This window comes from Epinephelus lanceolatus, chromosome 8 (genome assembly GCF_041903045.1).
Source record: "Epinephelus lanceolatus isolate andai-2023 chromosome 8, ASM4190304v1, whole genome shotgun sequence".
Taxonomy (NCBI): domain Eukaryota; kingdom Metazoa; phylum Chordata; class Actinopteri; order Perciformes; family Serranidae; genus Epinephelus; species Epinephelus lanceolatus.
In genome coordinates, this window is record NC_135741.1 from 31,146,473 (window position 1) to 31,171,387 (window position 24,915).

The 24,915-nt window shown below is 39.7% G+C and overlaps 1 protein-coding gene across 1 annotated transcript; it reads right to left on the minus strand.

Moving 5' to 3' along the window:
• Positions 1–1,412: 1,412 nt before the first annotated feature.
• slc26a6.2 (solute carrier family 26 member 6, tandem duplicate 2) lies at positions 1,413–24,897 on the minus strand. The gene is made up of 20 exons (XM_033628744.2): positions 24,308–24,897; positions 23,860–23,999; positions 22,455–22,594; positions 22,133–22,243; positions 20,392–20,567; positions 19,793–19,957; positions 19,281–19,433; positions 19,090–19,172; positions 18,842–18,989; positions 18,641–18,754; positions 16,547–16,624; positions 15,968–16,063; positions 14,234–14,340; positions 13,965–14,034; positions 12,696–12,788; positions 8,297–8,410; positions 7,851–7,997; positions 7,079–7,133; positions 5,864–5,991; positions 1,413–2,334 (listed from the first exon to the last, which is right to left on the minus strand). The coding sequence occupies exons 2-20, from the start codon at positions 23,985–23,987 to the stop codon at positions 2,311–2,313; spliced, it is 2,130 nt and encodes a 709-aa protein (XP_033484635.2). The 5' UTR covers positions 23,988–23,999; positions 24,308–24,897; the 3' UTR covers positions 1,413–2,310.
• Positions 24,898–24,915: the final 18 nt, after the last annotated feature.

Sequence of the window (24,915 nt, forward strand, 5' to 3'; positions counted from 1 at the left end):
TTTTGAGAAGACACTGTATGCACATAACGAGACACATCCAAAACTGACACTAGAGGACTACCTAAAGCGTCATGGCATGGAGTGCTGGGCCACTGATCTAGCTGCCGTATTTGACGAGTTTGGAGTGAAAACATGTGGGATGCAAACAATGCGTGTTTCAATTGAAAGAAATTTACAGAATGCTTTTTAGGTTTTCTTTGGTGGAAGGAATGCTTTCAAGATGTTTGTCAGAGATGAAAGATACACACATTTTGTTTGCGCGACTAACACTGAATGTAAATGTAACTTCGTTTGCTCACTAGAAAAGTCCACAGGACACTTTTAAGTTAACGTGGCAAACTTGTTAGCAAACATTTGCCTATTTACACATCCAGCAACTACAGACATTAGCATTTAACTTTCTGACCACCAGACAAATGTCAGGCTAATATTTACTCTTGGCTCTGTTTAGCTCTGGTTTATCAGAGTGTCTACGCTCGTTTACAGCTGTAAAATTCCCCTCGGGGATTAATAAAGTATATAAAAATTAAATGAGGTTGATGTGTGTAGTGAACCAAAACAGTGAAGAAATAAACCCAAGGAATATAAAATGCTCCATAGAGCTACTGAATTGATGAGAATTCTTTGTGGCTTGAGCACTTTGAAATTGCATACAGTGCACAATTATGATTATAAAAAAAAAATGATGAGTGCAGCTTTAAGTTTAGGGAACGATCTATCCTGGTTTCAGACCTCTAAGCCACCAATCTTGCTACTCACTAAGGACAGAATTATGACTCCTCCGAAACAGAAAAGCTGTTATATGTTGATGACAGACTAAATAATAATAATAATAAAAAAAAAGACAACGGAGCAACTAAACAGCAGCTGAAAATCTTGTTTTTGATGTCCTCTAGTGGTTTGACTCCCCACCTTGCTGCAGTGATGTAGAAGCGTACTCCAGCACGTGGTCAGTACACTGTGACATCACTTTTGCATGTAGTTACAGGTGCAATGCTCTTCAAGTTTTTGCCCCGAGGACTTTGAAATCCAGCTTTTACGCATTACTACTTTTCACAGGGCTACAAGCCTTCCTTGACAGGAACACATAAACATAGATTATTTAGAGTGTTCGGGCAAACAGCACGCTGTCATTTGTTTGGTAAGTAGAATTTCATTGTTGTTTTTGGACTCTGAGTAAATCCATGGAGAAAAAAATCAGTTTTTGTTTAAAGGGGGGGAAAAAAGTATTTCAAATGAGAACCATTACTGGAATTTAAGGTTGTTGTTTTTTTTTTTCAAATTACGTCTAAATATGATTCAGAGTGTTCCTGTTCTGATAAACAATGACTCATTTATACCTGGTTTTAGTTAACAGAGGAACAATGTGGGTGCAAATCTTTGTGGTGGAAACAAATGTCTTCCCACCTCTCTAACTGCTTACAGACATTTTATTTTCTTTAAAACGCAAACAAAAAACAAGCATGACTAACTGAAATGAATCAGAATTATGTTCCCATGTCCATGTGATGTTACACTGAGGACAAAAGGTCATGAACATAACATGGACTCCATCTGTAAATATGCAGTTACACAAGTGACACAGGATTAAGACAGGTGAATTGTATGCTACAGTACGGGAACATCTGCTGTGGTTATGGGCTTGATTTCCACTGTGGCTGCTACATTCTCTTGTTTGAGCTGCTGTAATGAACATCTGCAACATCTGGGAAAAGAACATGAAAATGTCTCAGAGAACAACCTCCTTTTAAAGTATAAACAAATTCACTGAACACGTCTGCAGATAAACAAAGTGCAGACTGGAGTCTGAGTGTGAATGAAGCAGCTGGTCCCAGTAAGACAGGAAAGGAGAACACCCTGCATCCATTTCTGAGGCATCAGTTTCATCAGTACGACTTTATACTGTAAGTATTTACAGATTTCCTGTTATTGCGTCACCAAAGCAAAAAACTGCTTGTGTTTGGAAAGGAAATGAACGTTTCCATTCAATGAGAAACTTCTGACTAAGTAATATCATATTTATTTTTCACATAAGCACATAAATATTGGCAGATTTTTATAATAAACCATGCATGCAGGTACTTACTAATCAAAGAAACTCTAATTACTTAATGTTAAAAATCCATATTAATATACTGTAACTGCACATTCTGATTTATTTGCATTGTTTCTTTCTTTATATATTGTGTTTGTTACAGTGCGTGTTTCTGCAGGTTTGAGAGTGTGTGACAGACGGGAGTCCCGGATATCCTCATAAAGATGGAGTGTCTGGCACCTCTTCACAACATTCTCCATCGTTCCTCTCAGGACTCACAAATGTGTCGCTATGATCTCCTGTGAAACAGAAGTACAGGAGAGATCAAAACAGAGAAGAGGAGCCAGAGAGAGAGAAGAACAAAGGTACCTAGTAAGACTGAGGATGGGAGATTTTCAAAATATGTTCCAGATTTTTTTTTTCTCCTCTCCAGTGGCATGAAAGTCTCAGTCGAGGTTAATGAGGAGGAACACGACTGTATACAAGTTGCCTGAAACTTTTCCTCAGCATGCTGCAATCTCAGAAATAATGGTTCTGAGTCAAACTATTTTGAATCTGATGTCTTCGCTCGGCACCACGGGGATTCTTGCACTCACTGCATTATATTAAATTTTATATATTGTATTTCTGATGCGCCTCTGGGTTGAATGTAAGGCTCTGCTTGCCATCTGATATGCTGAAATGCTTCTGTGAAATTAAGTGGCCCGATGGATTTCCAAAGCGTCCTCTTGCTTCTCTCATGTCAAACCATTTCCATGTGAAATATATTCATACAGTCTATGCTGCATATATGATTGCATATGCATACATGTATTCATTAATTTGCACATGCCTGCATGCATGTTATCGTGTGTTCTTGTTCTCTGCACAGTTCCCTTGACCAACCTCACGCTCCTCTCACAATCCACTTGCTTACATCCTCTGTATTTTTGTATCCCTTTTGTGTGTGTGCCAGTGACTGGATTTGTGTATGTGTGAGCTCTTTCTCTCTCCCATGAAAAGCCCTTGCTCCTGTAAACTGTGTTTCATGGACCACTGCCACGTCTTTGTTCTCTGTTAGATTTCTCCTATGGGAGCAGAAACATAAAGTCACGCACCCAGCTAAATACTAAAACAGAACAGGCAGGAACAAAAGCACGCGCGCTGAACAATATGTAGACATCCATGCAAGCACAGGTGTATAAATAAGATTAAGATACACACATGCAACGTCCGTGTGTTAAGGAGATTGATGGTGTGTGCTGGGATGAGCAGTATTTCTAATGTTTAGGTATCCGTGTTTAATGGTATATGAAAAAAACATAAGGCATTTGCATCAAAATACATTAAAGTGTTTCTCATTTTGTATTTTACTGTAATGCTGTAAATAACATTTCCACCCTAACCCCCAACCATCTCATTGTGTGCAATCAATTTGTAGTCCAGGTCACGCTGTAGACTAAGGATCAATGCACCGGTCCAGAAACAATTCAATCAGTGTCCATTAAGATATTGAGAGCTTAATTCATCTTTATGACACTGCAGGGTGCTGAGAGAACGCAGTCATTTTCCCCATCTCTTGTCAGTGATAAGGTAGGTTAATTAGAAATGTGATGTTTACTCTTTAATTATTAATTAGATTTTACCAATTCCTCATGTGTACCACAGTCAGACCTCTTCATCTAACAGTGAGGCGGTTCACAGTATAATGCACGTAGACACTGTTGCTACATTCACAGTTTTACATACATTTTCACTGCAGTACTTTGCAGTTAACTTTGGTAACATTTACATCTCAGTTCTCTGCATTCTGTATAGAGTCAGGGGGCGGGGTGTTTTATCAGGCAGCCAAGATTCAGAATGTAAAACTCTTTTGTTGCAGAGGAAAATATTATGTAATTGAGGCCTGGCTGAATCATTAGTACAATGAACACGTCTGCTAGGAAAAAGAAACAGAGTAAAACTGACTACATAAATACTTAATGCTGCTCTGATGAGTATTTGTATATTAACAATAGGTCAAATGACAATGTGTAATGTGAGAGGGGTCGCTCATATTGACAAACCCACCAAGAATGAATACCTGACTTCAGTTCCCCTCAGCTCTATGATGTTTTAAAGCAGTGGTTCCCAACTGGTGTAGCCACGGGGTCCAGATGTTTCCTTAGTCATTAGTTCAAGGTCCACACAGTTTAATATATTCAGTGTCATACTTGTGTTTGGCCATGCCATTGAGCCAGTTTGTCATTGCTGTCAAGTAGCTGTCTGTTATTTTGCGTTCACATCGGGTGCAAATTAAAGTGAATAACACGTAAAGTCATTGTATAGTGGCAAAGACGCGATTAGATGCAAGTAAAGTTCACAATTTTGTGTAATACACTTGTTCACTTGTTAAAAAAATCTGAACTTCAGCAACCAATCATGCTGCACTAGCCAATCAGCACTGAGATCCTCTGACAATGTATGATGCTGAGGACGTAATGGCGGAAGTTCATTCATCGTTCAGCGATTTCACGTATGTATGATGTGAGTTATTCACTAGTATGAAGCAAGTCAACACAAAATATTTTAGTGTTCAAACTCACCAAGTAAGGTGACATGAAAATTCTCATCACGTTTGATGTGAACACATTACCTACTCAATCTACAGCAGGATATGACACTTCAAAATAAAACCTCTGCGTTAGAAATTCACTGGATTTCAAAATAGAGGTTGTTTTTTTACAATCTTGACACTTTCATAAGTCACTTGAAGCCCATTCAGAATGGACCCTAATCTACTACGTCTTTACCACCCTCCTGGAATAGATGACATAACGATGGGGTTTAATCATAAAGACTCTTTACATTTCTCATACTTACGTGCACATGTAAATCAATATTCTTTTCTCTCAGAACACGTCTCTCCTGATTCAACTGTTTACCAACATATTCACTATATCACCTTTAGAAGATGATATAAGATGATGATGATGATCCTAGGAACTAAATTAATTCCAAGGAGCATCACAGTAAGAAACACCAAATTACTGATATTGACTTTAGTTGTTCTTTTTTCTCAGACATGTTAGGATGTTACATACCATCCGCCTTCCTCAGAAGTGTCACTTGGTGGTGGTTGTGACGCATCTTTATCAGCTGATCTGTCAATCAGCCGATATTAGGGAGGCCACCTGCTGTCCATCTGCTGCCTCTCCAGGATGCTGCTCCAGGTGTGGGAGAGCATGTATGCCCCCTCGTCCCTGTTCATCGTCCCTGGGTCCCGCTTCCTCATTTCAACAGCCAGTTTTTGACAGGACAGTCACGCCTCCCTAATATCTGCTGATTGACAGATCAGCTGATAAAGACGCGTCACAACCACCACCAAGTGACACTTTTGAGGAAGGTGGAAGTTTCCGCCAAAACATGTCGAGGTATGTAACATCCTAACATGTCTGAGATAAAAGAACAACTAAAGTCATTATCAGAAACTACAGACATAATGAACACCACTGAACCAAATTACTGAACTCAAAATTCTGTAGCCATTCATGGTGAGTTAGAGGTCGCCTTTAAACAACTCAAGAATAACGAATTCTAATATGTGTATGCTTCTAGACAACACGTTCTCCATGATGCTCATGGGTAGCCTTGTATTTAGTGCATGACAAACTCAGAATTAATTTATAGTAATGGCTGTCATCAGCATATTTTTTAAATGACCTCCTCCTTAGACTCGTACATCAAGTAGTGTTGACGTCACTCAAAGTGAGCTTGAAACTTGTCTTTGCACACTTCAGTTCTCTATTCTGTGATGTATGACGATGTGTCTGTCTGAGTGCATGTGTGCGTGCTCACAAAGTACCTCACCTTTTCTTTGCTGTGTGTTCTGGCAGACTGACAGTGCAACACGGCGTCATGGACAGTGGAGAAGAGACAGGACTTTGTCACTTTGTCATTAAAAAAACCTCCAGTCTGCAGGTTGTCCACAACACCAGCTAGAAAGAGGGAGAGACAGAGAGGCAGTAATGAACCACAGGCAGTGTCGTGTATAAAAAGTTTTGGGAAGACAGGAAGAGACAGTGAGTGTGTCTATGAGATGAGATAAAAGGGAAACAGAGAGAAATCGAGGAGAATAAAGTAAAATGTTTGGAGTAGGAGACATAAATAATAGACAGAGAAAGAGCTGTGAGTGGGAGGGGTAGTCCTTGCATTAATTGAACCTTGTTAGAACTCCTGGCAATACAAGCATTCTTCGCAGTCCCTTTGCGAGCTCAAACACCCGCAATAAACCATTTTTTCTCATTATAGGCTATCAACTCAGTGCAGGCCAATTAGAGCTGCTGATCCTCTGAAATAAATTGGACGGCTCCTAACATTGCGGTCTGGAAGATCTTTTTCCCACATTTTTTTCCCATCCAGCAAGTCAGACCTACATTTGTGGGCTAAAAATAAACACAGAGTAGATGTTTTATTACAGTAAAAATACGACCGTCCCCAACAGATTTCAGTATTTTTTTTCCTTTCCCGAGGACTCATTAGAATTCTTCTCATGACCCACTGTCACAGATCATACCAGACTTGGCAAACTTGGAACAGTGTTTGCTGGCCATTGACTGAACTACTTCCATCACAGAGACATTACAATAACAGCGGCAAACAGCTAAGATAACATCTGGTGTTGTTGAATGGATTTAAATTGTGTTTGGCAAAGCAGGTCAGGAACGTTAATGTAAAAATAAATCCTTATGTGGGACATAAAAACTCCAGTGGGATTTTGTGTTTTTTTCTGGGGAACTGCTGAGGGATCTCTAACATCTACAACAGAATATCCAGCATTATTTTATAACAGAAAGGAAAATGGAGTTGTAAGAGAATCAGCAGGGAGGTTCAGGGAATACATTTTTTTGTAACACTTATACATACATACAGAAAGCAGATCTGCAGTGATTTGAACAGCTGTAAACAGGAGTAGAGATTTTTTAACTTTTATGATTAATTTTATATATAGAAAAAGTCAATTCTGCAAAAATCCTTGCAGTTGTGTTCTGTTTTATTGTTTTCTAGTGATGTAGAGGGACTTACTTTGGCAGCCAGCAAGAACCACATCTATACCAATTTCCCCGTAGTCTCTCTGGATCTGAAACAGACACAAAGCACAGAGCAAAGGTCAGCCTGGGGATCATTTCATTAGTGTGACAATTCACTTTAAAGTAATTTAATGCCTGAGGAGCTAAATGATAAGGAAGGGGAGGGATGAATGGAGGAAAGTCCTAGTTGAAGAGACACTTTTGTAGCAAAGATAAGAAGATCAGAATTAGTAATCTCATGTTTGCCTTATTCTCCTAGGGCCAGTTCATAATATTTCTTTGTGAGAAATTTTGCCTCCAACCTAGTGAGGTAACCAGCTCCTTTCACTGTGTCCTACTGTCGACAGACGCGTGCAGTGTAAAGATCATGGTTGCTCACAAAATTATGGAAAAGGGCCAATTATTGCCTGTTGTCTTTGCAAAATGACAGTAGTTTGTTTTGCTGCCCCCAGATCTATGACACCTGTAGTATTAATCCACATCTATTACCATCAGTAACTATAGGTTTTGCCAAATCAGCCAGGACTGAAATCTTCGAGACTGCCACTTAAAAATATCAGGAATATAGAAATTCTTTATAGCGATCTTTTAATTTTGTCAAAATAATAGATTCACACATGAAGATCTGTTGAACAGTTCACTAATATAATGTATATACAAATACACACACAAGAAGTTGAATTCTTAATATGTTGAGTGAGTATCTCCCTCTCTCTCTTTGTATGTGTGTGTGTGTGCATGTGTTAATGTAACAGCCACATTCATACACTGCGTAGTGCCTTGACCCCCACAGTATCCAGGAAGTTGACAGGGCTGAGGTCGAGGACGATGGCTCTGGGGAGTGAGGGGTCGGGCTCAGCATCCATCTCAATGATGGCAATGTTATTCTGCTCCTCCCTCTCTGGCTCCCCCTCCTGTACAGGAGGAGACATGATTCAGTGTAAAGGGACTGAGAATAATAAAGTAAAATGTTGTGCTTTAGATTACTCGCCATGAAAGGTGATTGCATAACGAGGAATGAATGTCAACGTTTAGGGTCAGGGACTTTTGAATAATGTTTATTTTTCTGTTTAACAGACAAAAAATTATTTGTATGAGAAGGCAGTTGAACTTGGAATATGTCGGGAATTCAGTAGATGTTTGGATAAGACACAGAAAAGGGGGGGAAAAAGTTACCATTTACAGTAAATATCATGCCTCTAGTCATCCTCACCATGTGCACTGCGTTCTTCTTGGCAGCTTTCTTGGCATTTTTCTTCTCGAGTCTTTGTCTTTTGGCCTCTAGTTTTTTCTTTGCTGCCAGGATCTTGGTAATGTCAATGCCAGACTAAAAGAAACAGCAGAAGACAATCACACATGGTAATAGTTAAGTTCACATCCATTTTCTACAGCCAGTCAGAAGCTTGATTCCTCCTGAGGTATTCGATATGACTGCAATGCACCGCTGTTTTACTTTTTAAAATTTGTCCAAAGCTCTTTTTATCTTAAGAAAAAACAAAACAAAACAAAAAAAAAAACACTATTAATTTAAAATTAACACCTGCACTCAATTCAGCTGGAATTATGGGATATCCTGTATGTACTTAGCAACAAACCATATTGGAGCTCTTTAAAACCAAATATGTGAACTATAGATCCTTATCATATTGTGGGTATTGTTCAACCAACTTTCTGGTTATGTTGATATAAAATTACATTGTTTGATTGTTTGTTAAGTTGAATTAAGTCATATACGAGAAGACTGTTGTATTTACTTTCCACATTTATATAAGTTAATAGGCATCATTTATTCTGAACTTATTTTCAAAAAGAAACTTATTTTGGAGAAGATTTCCTGTAAGAGGAAAACATGTAAGATGTTATTATGCTATTAATAATACCAGGACATTAAGTTCATTACCAGTCACAGAAACACAATTTATATCTCAGCCAGTTCAGCCAAACCAAGTTAATTAATTCCTCAGAACAAAACAAACATAAACCAGCAGAGCAGGTCTTACTTGTGCATTCAACGGTATGAAACACAAATTATATCTCAGCCAGTTCAGCCAAACCAAGTTAATTAATTCCTCAGAACAAAACAAACATAAACCAGCAGAGCAGGTCTTACTTGTGCATTCAACGGTATGAAACAAACACAGGGCACCGCTGAAAAACCATTTACAGTAAAGTCCTACTTGTTTAAGAAGCTTTGTGCTTTCTCTTGAGGGTTTATATTCGCTGATCAAAGCCGTAAACACCCCCCCCCCCCCCCCCCCACAGTTTGCATGTATTACCATTGTTATTGAGTCATTTGCCGAAGTTTGTCGCAATTAAAGAACAGTCTGTTGCCCTGCCACTGTCACTATGATGAGCATCATTATCATTATTATTATCATCATTATTATCACTATTATTAATTCCACTCGCCATCATTCAACAAGTCAGCTGCTGAGTGAATAAGACATCAGACCTGTCAGTCTGCCTCAATCAATTCAATTTTATTTATAAAGCCCAATATCACAAATCACAATTTGCCTCACAGGGCTTTACAGCATACGACATCCCTCTGTCCTTATGACCCTCACAGCTGATCAGGAAAAACTCTGCAAAAAACCCCTTTAACGGGGAAAAAAAACGGTAGAAACCTCAGGAAGAGCAACTGAGGAGGGATCCCTCTTCCAGGACGGACAGACATGCAACAGATGTCGTACAGAACAGATCAGCATGATAAATTAGCCTAACAGTAATCTGTATGACACAATGAGACAGAAAGAGAGAGAGACAGAGAGAGATGCAGGACAGACGGTAATGGCAGGATCTTACTACAACATTAGGCTATTGAAAGTAATAATATTAATTAATATTAATATTAATAGGCTAATTAATATTACCTACAAGCTATTAAACATTCCACTCACATGACATGCAGGACAATTAATGATGGGCAAATGTGTTTGTGTGTTTGTGTGTGTGTGTGTGTGTGCGTGCGTGGTGTTATATCAACACGTGTGGTTCTGGACATTAACAGCCACACATCACCGACAGTCCGCTGAACAACGCAACGGGTTGTGAATGAAATAAACTTAATTACAACATGACAGTCTTGCACGAATCATTAACGTTACTCTTTGTAGTCACGTAGGCATGTGAATTACAGCGTTTCATTGCAAAGAATGCATGTAACGGGTACACTTGCGCTGTTTCTCCGCCATCTCATTCAAATGAGCCAGACGTAGGGGGCGGGTATTTATACGTCAGAGCCTCAAGCTGAAAAAGACTTCCTGTTAGGAACCTCTCGTGTTACCTTACTCATCGCACCTAACAGATCCCTCCTAACACCTAACGCTAACTCCTTACTGGCAGGAATAAGAGACATGAGACGGCCTTAAAGATGGCGGACCTCGAACGACTTCCGGTTCAAGTAAGGAGTTAGGAGTTAGCAGTATAAAATAAGAGACATGGGACGTACCCATAGTTTCAGATCCCACGTTCTGTCAAGTTTCCTTCCTTTGTGATTACCTGCCCCACCCTAATGTGTTTCACCTGTATCTCAGTGTCTTAGAGTTTTGAAGTCCTTGTCTTCCCCTTCTTTGTTGAGGGATCATCGAGTGACAGTTCGATTTTCTTGCATTTTCTTAGCGCTTCTTAATGAGTTTTTGACTGTTTTTGCCTTTTGACCACTCCATTTACCTGTCAATTTGATACTTTTACCTGTGTTACTAATCACCCGTGTACCAACCTTAGCCTGGTTAAAGACACTGAACTTTTATCTGAATCTGTAAGTCTGCTTTGTGAGTCCTTCTCAAGATTGTGCTTGACAAAGAATTGTAATTACAACACCACATAGACTTTAAATGATATATATTATATTTAGATTATAACTATCTGATGTAACTTCAATTAGATCTGTCTTACTACCACAGCTAAAGTCATATTAAGTGTAGATACAATTTTGAATACATTTTTGCAAGTAGGGGTTTGGATTTTGTCCCCATCACTTAAATAAAAACACTTCAGAAAGAGATCTTTTGGTATGAACTGGAGGAATGAGTATAGCAAATAAAACCTGTTTCCTGTTGCACCTGCACATGTGGGCAGGGCACCTGACTATTGTACTATTGTACTACACTTGAAAAATGATGAACCTATCCTTTATGACAAGTGAAAACCTCTTTTCAGATTGGGATGGGCAAATACCAAAGGCATCAGTCAGTCAATATTCGCAGCTTCCATTTGCTGGCAGACATGCAGCTTAAATAAACTAGTCTTCACATGAAGTAGTTTTCATACCATGTATGTAGAAAACATCCTTTGCAATGAGTATTGTCTGCAGAGCAAATAGGAAATGGAAATGACAAGAAAAATTGTCACGGTCATCAGTCATTAACAGCAGATAGGATTTTTATTCCATGAATCAAATGTCTGTCTGGCAATTACAAAGTGGATCAGAATTCGATTACAGTCAATCAAGCCTTGCTGCTCTTCCAAAACAAAACTGATAGCACTTAGCATCTCAAAAAAGACGTTTATGGGACATTTTAACTCATTGAGACAATGTTACACCAGAAAAATAAATCATGCAAAAACAATCTATGATCTACATCTGAAAACTTTGCTTGCCGCATGACATCACTGGTTCATGCAATTACAGCATTAGTATCCTCTTACACAAAGTACAACCCATCAGCTTAGTCGCTGACAGTGAGTACTAGCAGTAAGTGATCCCAAATTTCTCCAGCACCTTTAGCCTGCACATCACAGTGACTGGTGGAGTAGAAACACTTGTCAAGATCAAAAATGACCAGAATTCCTCTGGTGGTGATTTCTCACCTCGTAAACAAACGTGCAGCCTCTGCGAGTCCAGAGGAGCTCCATGAAAGCTTATTTGTGCATCAAAGATTTGAAAGAAAAGAGCAGCCCTGTGGCTTTGACATGCTGACATTTTAATGAATGAGATGTTCCATTATCTCCCTCCCTTATTCAGTCTCTGCATTTCACCCTCCTTCCATCTTTTGTCATCTTTTTTCTACCTTCCTTCACTCTGTCTTCCCATTTGCCCTAAAGAGACGTGACAGAAGAGGAGGAAGAGGAGGAGGAATACAGAGGGGAGGAGGGGAGTGTTTAAACAAAAGTTTAACGGAAGAAAAGAGAGAAGAAAATGGTGGGATGACATTTTGAACAATGTCTGTCACAGTTGTGATGAATGAATTGGTGAAATGTTGGGTCGGTTATTAGTGTGTCAGAAATAATGTTTGTAAGAGAGGAGTTAATTGCACGGAAATTGTGACAAGATGGATTGTTGCTAGAATGGTTTCTTTCTGTGCGTGTGTGTGTAGCTGTTGAGTGTATGTTCATATAAATCTGGGCTTGTGTGTCCATCATGGTGTGCTTGTATGTCTGATACTGTTTTTTAGTGGGCGTCCACATTTAATATGTGAATACATATTAATATTTCTGTGTTTGTTTGTGTTCTGGTGCCTGCAATGCCTTGTGAGGACACATTTTATTTTTAGAGCTTCAGCAGAATGAAATTTGTCAGTCCTTACTTCTTTAAAGAGCTGTTTGAGCTGTTCCCGGTTTTAGGATATGAAAACCTTGAAGGTTATGTAGGTGTGTGTATGTGTCCTCACCTTCTCTCCAAGGGCTTCTTGGTACATCTCAGCATTGGCGAAGTAGAGGGTGGCAGAGGAACGGAAGATCAAAATCCCTGGCACTTGCTTCACCTGAAATCAGTCAATCAGTTTATCAATCAAACAGGCGTTGTGCTAAATGTTAACATCAGCATGCTAACATTCAGTTAGCAGCAGGTAGGTTAATGTGTTAGCATGCTCACATAAGCACTTAACTCAAAGTACAGCTGATATTAATGGTAAAGTCTTGCAGGTAGTTGGTTACAAACCAACAAGTTTTGACCTGATGATGGCGCTATATGGAAAGAAGGGGTTTGTAAAGTCTTTACAGTTCATCCTGAGTTGACCATGAATGTGTGTTCCAAATTTTATGGCAAACCATCCAGTAGTTGTTGAGACATTTCACATAAAACCACACGTCAACCTCAGGGTGGTGCATCATTTAGGGACCACTGACATCTGACCAAAGTGTTGACATAATCTAGTAGTCTAGTAGATGTTGAGATACTTCCGTCAGGGGAGCATCAAAGTAAGGAGGCTTCATCCTCTGGGTAACTAAAATTCATGGCAACCTTTTTAATAGTTGTCAACAGACCATCGCTGCCATTAGTAGAGCCACAAGACTTTAGGTTTAAAACTAGCACCATAAATTTAACTGTGCATCTGACTCAATATATAAACATCCTGTCGACAGTTTTTTTCCCTGACTGGCTTTAAAAAACAAGTACTTTAGCTTTCACACATTGTCCTGGGTACACTGACTTGCTGCTTGGTACGAACAAGATGTTACATAAGATTCACAGGGGCTACACCTATATTGTGTTTAATTGCAGACCAGTGTGAAATGAATTCTCTCTGATGTCCTGTCTTTTTAATAGTTCAGGGATGTATTGTGTTCATTAGTTCCTCATATAAAAGCAGTAATGTATCCCAGGTTTTCCTGTCTTTGACTAGGTGTGATACTCAAAATACAGAAAATACTGATTTCTGCCTTCAAAGATAAATATTGGTAGTAACACATTTGGCAGGTAGTACTTACTGCCAAATTCTGCTTTTCTATTTGGAAACTGACATAAAAGACACACCTCTATATCTGACTCTTGGCTATAATGTCAGGGACAAAAGAAACTAATGGTCAGGTGTGCTTTATAAACTGCTCACTCTCAAAAACCCTACTGCATTTGTCATAAAAATCTGCTCTGATTATTCCATTCATCTCTGGCCTCTCTTATGCCTGCTTTCATATTATTTAAATGTAATGTGCCATACCTGATTGTAGTCCTCCAGAGGCCTGTAAATATCAGTATCTGGGACCTGTCCTAATATGGAGTATTTAGGTCTGGAATACACACAAAACAAACAAGTGTAAAAACAATTTGTAGTACTTTGTGCCTAAGTATGGTCTGCAAGAGAAGGACTGAATGAACTGTTTGGTGGAGTGACTGATAGCTTAATGTTCAACTTGACACACTCTCTCACTGAACATGTGTACGTTTATTAGTGTATAATTGTGGGGGTGTGTGTCAGTGTATTCCTACAGCTGTGTCCTGAAGATGACAGTGAGCATGGAGAAACCGATGGCAGCGGCTAGTCCCAGGTCAGGGTTGAATAGCACGGTGAAGATGAAGGTGGCCACCCAGACCACCTGGAGATAGACAGAGAATGAGAGTGAGGATAAGTAACAACTGGTAGGAAAACAAAACAAGTCTAACAACCCATGCATGTAGCATTTATTACATGTGAGAAGCAAAAGTGTTATACATATTAAACAAAATAAAACTTTGCTGTTAATGCTTATTAGTAGTGAAGGAAAAGGTGATGTTTGACTTCTGTGGCACCACAGCAAAGGCCATATTGTTACCTAAATCCTCAATGCTGCCTTATCAGCTTAGACAACTTTACAAAGGTGTATTTCATCAGCTGTATGGATTTATGTTCCAGTAACACTGTGTCAGCAGAGTGGGAAAAATGGGAAAACCTCTCGCTTTTACAAGTTTGGAGTATTCACACATTAATCCCTTGGATTTTAAGATGTATAGTCATGTTGCTAGCTTTGTTGTCACACTAGCCTAAATTTTCTATTTTGTTACATATTTCTAACAATTTGTTAACAACTGAAACCTGACAATTTATTTACTTTTGATTTTATCTTAACTGTATCTACCAGCAATAACTGCTTTGCACCCATCCCGCCACTGGTTTGGACACTTCTGTGGTTTCCTTTCAAGATATATCAAAGTAAATTTGATATATATATATATATATATCTTCAGCATCACTCCACTGAGTGCTGAGGTGACTGTGAAAAATGGCATGCTGCCATGCTAATATGTACTACACATTCAGCATGTAAACATTAGCATGTTAACATGGCAATAGAAAGCTGACTTAGCATGCTAATTTTTGCAAGTCTGAGTGAAACATTATCATGACGTCAAAATACAGCAAAAGCTGATAGTATTTTGTTCATTTTGATTTATCATGCTCATATATTCATTTACCCCGTTCCGTTTGGGCCCCCTTAAGTGGGAATGTTACCTGTGTTGAGAAGTTTCCAGTCATAAAGTCAAATTTTCAGTTAGGGAAAATTTAACCAGCAACTGTAGTATAGTGTGTTACCACGCCACGCACACTATGCAAACATGTTAAGCATGCAAAGTTGAGCTTGTTAGCACTCCGCGCATACAGTTAGCACAGAGTTAGCATGTTAACTGTATCCTAATAACAGAATGTAACAGGCTTGTGCAAAACTGTGCTAATGATCTATCATGCTAAGATTAGTGAGTTAGAATGCTACAGAACGGGGCGCCCACTGGCTCACCTGGTGGAGTGAGTACCCCATATACGAAGGCTGTCAGCCACGGGTTCAATTCCAACCCACAGCCCTTTGCTGTACATCATCCCCACGCTCTTTTCCTTTGACTCTTAAGCTTTCCTATCCAATAAAAAGAAAATGCCAAAAAAATCATCTTTTAAACTAAAATAATGACAGAGAATCTTAGCAATAACAATAGAATATGAGAATAGGTGAGGCTGACAGGAATTATTATTGATAAATGATCATTTGTTTTCGGGGTTTTCCTGAAGAAAGTTTATCTGAACTAACAATGTCATAAATAGTTTGTGAGGCACTAGAACTGAGAAAATAATGTTTACTCCAACAAAAAAATAAAATATGCACACCATACGCAGTACATCCTGTTATCAACATACTAATGATATATCTTCCCAAAACATTAACCATTTTCTTGTCTACCTTTTTGCACACTCACCATGTCTACTCTGTTGCTCCTCCACAGTGCAGGGATGTCCATGAATTGCTTCATCATGCCATGGAGGTTGACAAAAATGATGGCGGCCAGCACTGCCTGCAAAGCCAGTCAAATGTCATACAGTTTATATAGTGCACTCCAGTTTCAAGGCCTGAAACAGGAAGGTGAGTTTGTATGTTTGAGATAAATCCCTAATGTGTTTTTTGAAAGTTTTGTGCGCTCTTGTTAATAAGGCTGCTAACAAATGGCAAAGACTAGTAAGACCTGAGTGTCAGCATTTATAGTCATAATCTTCATATCAAAACTCAGCTTCACACAAGCTATCTTTTCAGATGAATGGCTTTAGATATATCAGTGTGATTAATTCATCGCCCCTGATGTTTTAATAATCTGTACAATAAGTAGCCTGTGAATCTCTTGGTGGTCTTATAGCAACACAACCTCAGCTGTTGTTGTCTCTTTGGAGAAGGACGATTTATAATTTTGCAAACACATTCATTCTTAGACTTGGACACACATGTGTATGCTCATGCTTGTGCACAGGATGTGAACACACGCAAGCGCCAACACACACAGTACCTTCGGCAATTCTTCAAAGAGAGTTCCAATCCAGAGCGTGATGAAAAGGATAACTATTGCTGAGAGAGCCCCAGCGACCTGCAGCGAGGAGAGAGGGAAGATAGAGGCATGATGAATGGAAATCAGGAGAGAGAGATCAGAGGAAGAGAGTGAGAGAAGAAGAAGAAAGGATGAATGATGTAGTGGTTATTAGAGTGAATTGGTACATGATTATGAGAGGAGTCAAGGCATCATCGGTTAAAGCCTCTCCTCTCCTCTCCACCGTAATGGGCCTGAGCTGATTAATGGTGTTGTCTGACTAAATCGGTTTAGCCTCTCAGCAAATCTGTGTTTGTGTAGGTGGACTTCAACTATGTGAGCAAAAATCAATTCCCTAAGTGTTTTTTAATGATGCTACTTATCAGAGTAATGTTAATTATGACTGCTTTTTTCACTCTGTTTAACCTTTAAGTTAGCTCAGTTTCGTGGCTACGGGCAGAGTGGAGTGTCTGGATGAAAATACTGATCTGAAAAATGACCTCATGAAACATCCTTGTCAAGTTTAAAAAATGCCAGGCATGGAAACCAATAAGCATTCATCTAAGTGTTGTTGAAATGCTTCTCAGCTGTGTGCAATAAACACAGCAGAAGCTTCAAATATGTGAACTAAATAAAGAAAACAGTTATCCTAGCTTTTGAAATTTAACTTTATAGTAGCACATCAGGAGCAGGATGAGTACTAGGTTATGTGCTAATAGAGGACTACAGTATGTTGACCACAAGAGCAGCATAACAGATGTGTTGATAATGATTTTGCAAGATGTGTTGATTTTGTTTTTTAGGGAAAGTACTGCCATCCTGTTACAGTGCTACATCTTAAGGTCTAATATGGGCATTCATTGGAATGAAACAGATTTTTTTAGCAAGTGATCCATGTAACATAAACAAGTTCTCTCCCTATAAGATCGTGATATTGAGCCATCGCCCTGCTTAAAGCTGGGGTAGGCAGTTTTACCATATTATTATCATAATGTGCTTCAATTGGACTGAGAGAAAACTAGACTTTGGCACCCTCTCTTGGCTCTGTTTTCAGGCTTTAAAAAAATCTAGACTGTAACGGGAGACTTTGGCCAATCACAGGTGATTTCAAAGAGAGAGGGCGTTCCTGTTGGCTGTTTAAATGCAGATGCACATGCAAGTCCCTTTGGTGAAAGGATGAGTCAATGAAATATTCAATGTGGCTAGTCCTGCAGAGACAGTTCCTATTCCAACATTAGCAACAACTGCCTACACTGCAAAGCAACCCCAAAAACAGGATGACAGATTTCTCAAAAATAGAGTCTAAAAGAGTCAAACAACAAACGACATAAAAAAACTTGTCAATATCAATGAAGTGTTTGGAGATAGACAGAAAATGTTGCTACTACTTTAGCCTTCTGCTAACCGCAACCAAAGGCTCATAGCTGTAGGTACATGTTCACATTTATGTAGACTCAAATCAAAGTGTGTCCTCCTCCCTCCCCGCTGCTATAGACCACCTTGCCAGGAGGAGAGCAGCTCCAGAGACGGACCCCCAGTCAGCAGCTGCAGCAACATGAATACAGCCAGCAGAGACACCAGTTCTGGGGGACTGCACAGCCCCAGCTACCTGCCAGATTAGCTAACAAGTGAGACAGCACTAACAAGTGAGACAGTTGCAGAGCTGCCGCTGGACACCAGCCTGACATGACACCCAGCGCTGGAGTTTGTGCTGGCTGAACTTGAGCCTCTACAGCTGCTGACCGAGGGTCCGTCTCCAGAGCTGCTGCCCATTCTCCTCCCAGCAAAGCGATGGGTAGCGAGGTGTAGAAACCGTGGGGTGGCTAGCTATCTAATTCTTGCCTCATTTGTTGTCTGATAAACTGAGAGAAAGAACGGGGCAAGGAGGGGCTGAGGTATAAGATTTGAAAAAAAAAAATCAATGTATGGGAAACACTGGGTTAAGCATGTGTATATGCTCATGGTCATCGGGTGGTTTACTCACTGATTTCTATACTAAAAGCTCTGTGCAAAGAGAGGTAAGAGTATTCTCACAATGTATTACACAAGGGCAGAATAATGTCCTCTCATACCAACCTGAGTCCTCCCCCCTGTGCTCTCCTGAACCATGGTGCGAGACATGGAGCAGCTGATGGCGAAACACTGGAAAATTCCTCCGATGGAGTTACTCAGACCCAGGGCGATTAGCTCCTAAACCAGGAAAAACACACTACTTACATTCAAGATATCAACCATAAAAGAGCCATACAGCCTTGATTCCATCCATCACCTCCTTACCTGGTTGCTGTCCACCTTGTATCCATATTTTAGGGCGAAGATTCGTCCCAGTGAGATGGCGATGCCGTAGCCAACCACAGAGAGAGCAAAGGCATCCCCGATCACCTGACCAAACAGAGAGGCAGTTGGGAGAACAGGCGGCTGGAGGCTGGTGGACACGGACAGAGCAGAATACATCGCCCATTACAAATACTTCACTTTGCTTTGTTTAAAAACATTCCTGTGTGTTGGGTGTGTGTGTTTCTCACCCTGAGGGAATCAGTCCCACAACATCCACCCCATATTTATCCTCCAAGTTAACTTGCCAGGAGACCACTGTAGCAATAACAATCTGGAGAAACAGATAGTAAGAGATGCATTAGTGTGCGCCAGTGTAATAGTGTCTGTGTTTCACTTTATAAGGAACTAAAGTATATCATACACATTTCTGTATACTCACACCAAGCAGCTCCACAGGTATAGGAACAGGTAGTTTTTTACTCAAGTATGCGTTAAGTTCTTTTGTGAGGATGAGGCCGATTATAGCGACGATGCTGACCACAAGAGTACCAATGTTTGTCTGTGGGATGAGATAGCATATCTCCAACACAGTCTGGAAAGAAAGACATAATATAATTATTCATAAATGCTTATATGAGGAGGCATGTAACAAATAAGTAGCAGAAATATACACCAAATACATACAAAGCTCATTTTAGATTCTACCAGTCAGCTCAGCAAATGTTTTATGTTGTGGGAATAAAAGCATGCGTACAAGATGGATACACATATTATACTTTCCAGCACAAGATGCTTGACTAAGTTTTAGGAATAATAGTTAAAGTTCATGTTCTCTTACTTGCAGAAATCATTCAGATAAAAAAAAATATTAGTTTGAGCCCTACTCATTAAGAAATATATAAATAAAACATGTAGAAACAAGCATGTGTTGTTGAGTATGTTCTTTCTTACATATATCAATGCGAAGGGTCCACTGTATCTCACAGGGCTGATGCCAAAGGTGTATTTGAGCTGGGACACAATGACGTGGATGGCAGCTCCTGTGGTGTAACCTCGGACCAGCGGCTCAGACAGGTAGGTCACAACAAAACCAAACTTGACTAGGCCAAGCAGAATCTACATATGCATAACACAGAATGGAAAAACTCATGGAGCTTCACATGAATAAGAACAAACAAGAACATAGTAGCCATGCACTATAGCTTCAAAAGACGACCAGGAAAGCAATTCATACTTGACGCTCACTCACTCCTGTGCATGAAATTAACATTTATGGAATTACAAACTTGTTTACTCAAACAGGCGAAGGTGATAGCCAGTGTGTAGCATCACAGCTGCACAAGAAGAACTTCTTCCCAAATACAATAGCGATGCAAGCTTTTAGTATTATTAAAGTATTTTATTTTATTCACTGATGTATTCCTTCTTAGCAGCAGGTGCCTCTTGATGGTTTTGACAGCACATCTACCCAAAAAACAGCTAAGCCCAATGGGAAGATTGCTCTCAAGTATGTGACTTCCAGACCAGAGAATCAAGTGACTCCAATTTACCTGAAACAATCCAGACATGAAGGTAACAGCTGCAGCCACTCTGACCCTCTCTGCATCCCGGTTGATGACATCAACTATACTGGAGTTGGTCGCATTGTCCCATATCATGAAGTTGGAGTCTGGGGCCAATCGCTCTATCACCCCTCCTATCATCACACTCATCACCGCATATGTTCCTGAGAACGGAGACAGAGACATAAAGACATGTTTTTGCTGGCCATACAGTACAATAACATAATGGATATTTAGAGAGATGTTTTTCTCGCTGCCACTTTGGTCCTGAAACCCAATTTCTCGCCACGACTGACGGGGTCATATGTGAATAGATAATCTTCTGCCAAAGTACAGACATTTCTAACCATTTTGGTTGGTGTACATTTTTGCTTTGTTTGTGCCCTTCTCACTGATTCTGTTGGAAGGTGATGTACTTACACCTACCAAACAGAAATGAGCAATAAGTTAAAAAAAAAAAAAAAAAGTTCCTAAGGGTGATGAGCTGTTTCAGGCAGCGCTGGTTCCAGAAGTAAATGTCCGATTCATTTTTGCACAGACAATGTTACATGACTCACAGTTGCAGCACTTCTATGACTTGGATCAGCTCTGTGGTATTAATCATCAGTGAAAAAGATTAACAGCTGTGTTAGAAAATATCTGCTTCTTTGGTTTAACAAAATTGCTACAAGCCTGTGTACATTAAACACTTTGGGGAGGAAGTTAATAACCCTAAAAGTGTATTTCAACAAAGAAATATCCAACTAAATTAATATCCAGTGTGCTGTGTTGTTACGACACACAGCTTTAAATCGTGTAATGTGCTTTACTAACAGTATGTGGAAGTTAAAGATTGCGGTGTTGAGGAAACTGAAGACACATCTGCAACTTAAATGTCTACTTCTGAATTCTAAACTTGAAGAAGACAAATATCAAGTATGGCACATCATTTAAACTGCTGACCAGAGCATAAACTTAAATTACTGCTATATGGGAATGTACAGTAGAATGGGGAAAACACTTTCAGACCCAGCAGCTCCTCTCACTTCACATCTCTATTAAACTCAGAGCCTGAGTTGATCATGTTGACAGAGAGATGCTACTATCAATCACATCTGATCAGACCAAACTCAGTCTTCAAAGAGCAGAGTAGCTTAGCTGTTTGTGAATCTTTAAGCGCTTTTTTCCTCTCTTATTTACTCATGCATAATTAAAACTTTAGAGAAATAGGGCAGTAAATCAGTCTGTGGGGACTTGGCTGGGGAACAAAAGTGTCGCCGGTCCAAGTCCCTGTACGGACCAGTTCACCTCCTGAGCACTGCCAAGGTGCCCTGTACAATGGCTGACCCTGTTCTGCCTCTCTCATTTAATGCATGTGTGTGTGGCGTGTGCATGAAAGAGGGAAAGGTGTAGAGACACATTTCACTGCCCATTGCTGTACTGTATGGATGGACAAATAAAGAAAATTAAATTAAAATAAAATGAAAGTTTGACACCAGGTCTCAGCTTTAAAAACAAGCACATCAACAGCTTTGACTGAAGCTGTTGCCCCTGTAGTCATCAATAGCAGCGAGCTAACCTTACCTTCCCTATGTCTGCACTTGTGCCTTGTGGATTAGGGAAGTCTGTTGGTAATTCTGCAATATTGCTTGCTCGTCTTTGAAGTACTATCCACACAACCTTGTGGTGGATTAACCCCCCTTGTCAACATGACCTGGTGTGCAGATACAGCAAGTGTTAAAGTACAAACCGATTGAGATGTGCTTGGACGTGCCAAAGATGAAGTAGATGATGACTGGGTAGAAGGAGGAGTAAAGGCCAAAGACTGGGGGAACAGATGCTAACAGGGCATAGGCCATACCTGCAGGGATAGCAGAGGATAAATGTGAGTTCTTATAATACAGTAATAATTAGAAAACAGCTATAACAAGCAAGATACTGAGTAGCAGGGTAATGTACAACCAACAGACTGACATTTAAAATAAATTATAACATCTCTTTCCTCGTCTCTTCCACCTGTCTGCCCCTCACTGCGTCTCTACTGAACTGATCTCCTGAACCTCTATCCTCACCCTGCGGCAACTGCATGATCCCCACACTGATCCCAGAGATCAGGTCACCCAGGGCGTTTTCTCTGATGGAGTAACGAGGCAGCCACGATACAACAGGAACACTATCCAGCAGGCAGCTCTTTAACCTGGCACCGGAACATCTGAGATTGTCAGAGAGACAGACAGAGGAAAGAAGAGTAAGAAGGGAGGATAATATCAGCGTACATGTCAAGTCTGAACTCCAGGCTACTTGACTGATGTTGTTTTGACCTTGTTTTTGCCACTTTCGATGTTAACTTACTACATCAAGCTACCAAAAAAGTTAATAGATAATTTTTTATCATCTCTGTCTTTCAACCTTACACTTATATGTTTGTTCCTGGAATAATTAAAGAACTAAACAGCATTCCTACATTTGGAAAGACATGACTTGCTGCTTTTGGCCTCAGACATAGATTTGGTCTTGACCCTGTTTGTGGATATCTATTTATACATTTGAACATGTTTTGACATTATTAAAGTATATGTTACTGACTTGTCAAGTGACTGTAGGTATGTTTATGCAAGTATTTATTTTGGACACAGACGACTCAAAGATACAATTTTACTGTGTAAAGAACCACATAAAAAACGTCTTCTTTTTCTGTTATTTCCAGGGATTTAAACCTAAAATGTGGACAAAAGTGGAACAGCTTTTAATGTGCACCCATATAATTGCATGTTGTACCTACCTGACCAAAGACCTTTTGACATGCACACCCTTGTACTGCTTTTGCAAGAAGATAATAACCAGTAGATAAAGCTGGACTTGTAACATACGTTGCTGAGTGTAATATGATGAGTGAAAAAGTCCTTGTTCATTTCATTTTGTTTATGCAATCAAAGGTCGGGGGTTCTAGCTTAAACTAAAATGTACAGGCAGAACACTGTACATTATTTAGTGCTTTGTTTGTTAAGAAATGTGGTGTATGAAGACTAAGTTACTCTGAGTGTAACCGCTGTGTTATAAGGTGCTGGGTGGCCTGCTGACTGTTTTCTAATTCACAATGAAAATAAATTGATTCACGCTGAGATTTTTTCTGTTTTTTGGACTTTGAATGTAAACAAGGTGCCAGTGTGCATAAAATGCATCAAAATACAGCTTGTTTATTAAAAAAAAAGTGTCAGGGGAGGAACCACCTGACAGAGGTCCTAGAACTACCCTGCGTACACCTGACTCATGCAGGGCTTCTGCAGCTGGATTTGCCTCTAGCAAAGATGAGTTAGAACAGCAGGTGTAGAAAGGTTGGATAGGCAATTTATTTACTATATATACTGATAAATAATATAATTTCAATCTGTCATTTTGCAAAAGTGGCCCACGGGCAAAGCAAGTCTAGATATAGAGAGTTGAGGTGCACAGTAGATTACATGTGGGGAACTTTACCTCATCGACTTTTTGACCTTCTCAGACAGAGGTGTTTTTGAGTCAGACTTTTCTGCTATCTCATCCACTGCTCCTTCATCCAGGATGTCCCTTTGCACACTGTAGCCCATGCGTCTCCTCTCTGCCATGGCTATGACTAGCTGCAACATAAACAAAAAAATAGCTTCTTTTCTTTCCAAATGCTGGCTCGGTTTTTAGCAGAAAATCTGTTTTTTCATCATAAACGCACGAAATACTGCAGATGTATTTTCAACAGTGTTTCCATTTTGTTAGAAAAGAATTAAAACTATAAAACAAAAAAGCACTACATGTTAACACATCCATAAGATAAGGCACAATAACAGCTGTAAAACATAAAAACATACAATGTGTTAGTTTCATGTTCAATAATGTCCCTGATCACGATCTCTCTGGGACTGAACTTTTTGAAACTTTTGATAATAATTACCTTGTGTGTTCCAGCTGTATCAGAAAAATGTTTAATTATGTTGAAAATAGTTCCTGTACAAAACGCCCACAACCTACTGAAGCTCCGCGATGAACCGTGCAAGTTTCATGTAGGTTTTCAGAGGAGGTGATATAATGTTTTGTCCTCTATACTGATGTATTTTATCCAATCTTCCACTTCAGAGAAAACCGGTCCAACTCCAAGTCTATTTCTGGTCAGTGCTGTAATAACAATCTTCCACCTAAATTTAAAAAAAGGTTTCTTCAATCCTAAGACAGCACATCCCTCTTTATGAAGAATTAATCCTCCCTGTGTGCAGAGGTCCCTGGGCTTCAAATTGAATCTGCTGTAGAGTTTTCCATCAGATCCAAGTGCCTCCAAGTGGTACCAAATGACAAGTTGTGATTGCTTTTTGTTGCAGTCAACAGATGAAGGGAAGGTTTAATTTTAAAATCCACCACAGAGAGGCTTCTCTGACCAAATAGATAAGAAGATAAACCCTTGCAGATATACTTTCCGCTTTCTTCTCTGTCTCCTCTCTCCTTCACTTGTCTGAGGGAGACACTGGTCTCTGTCTATGTTGTGGTGCTGCTGCTGTGCCTTGAGAC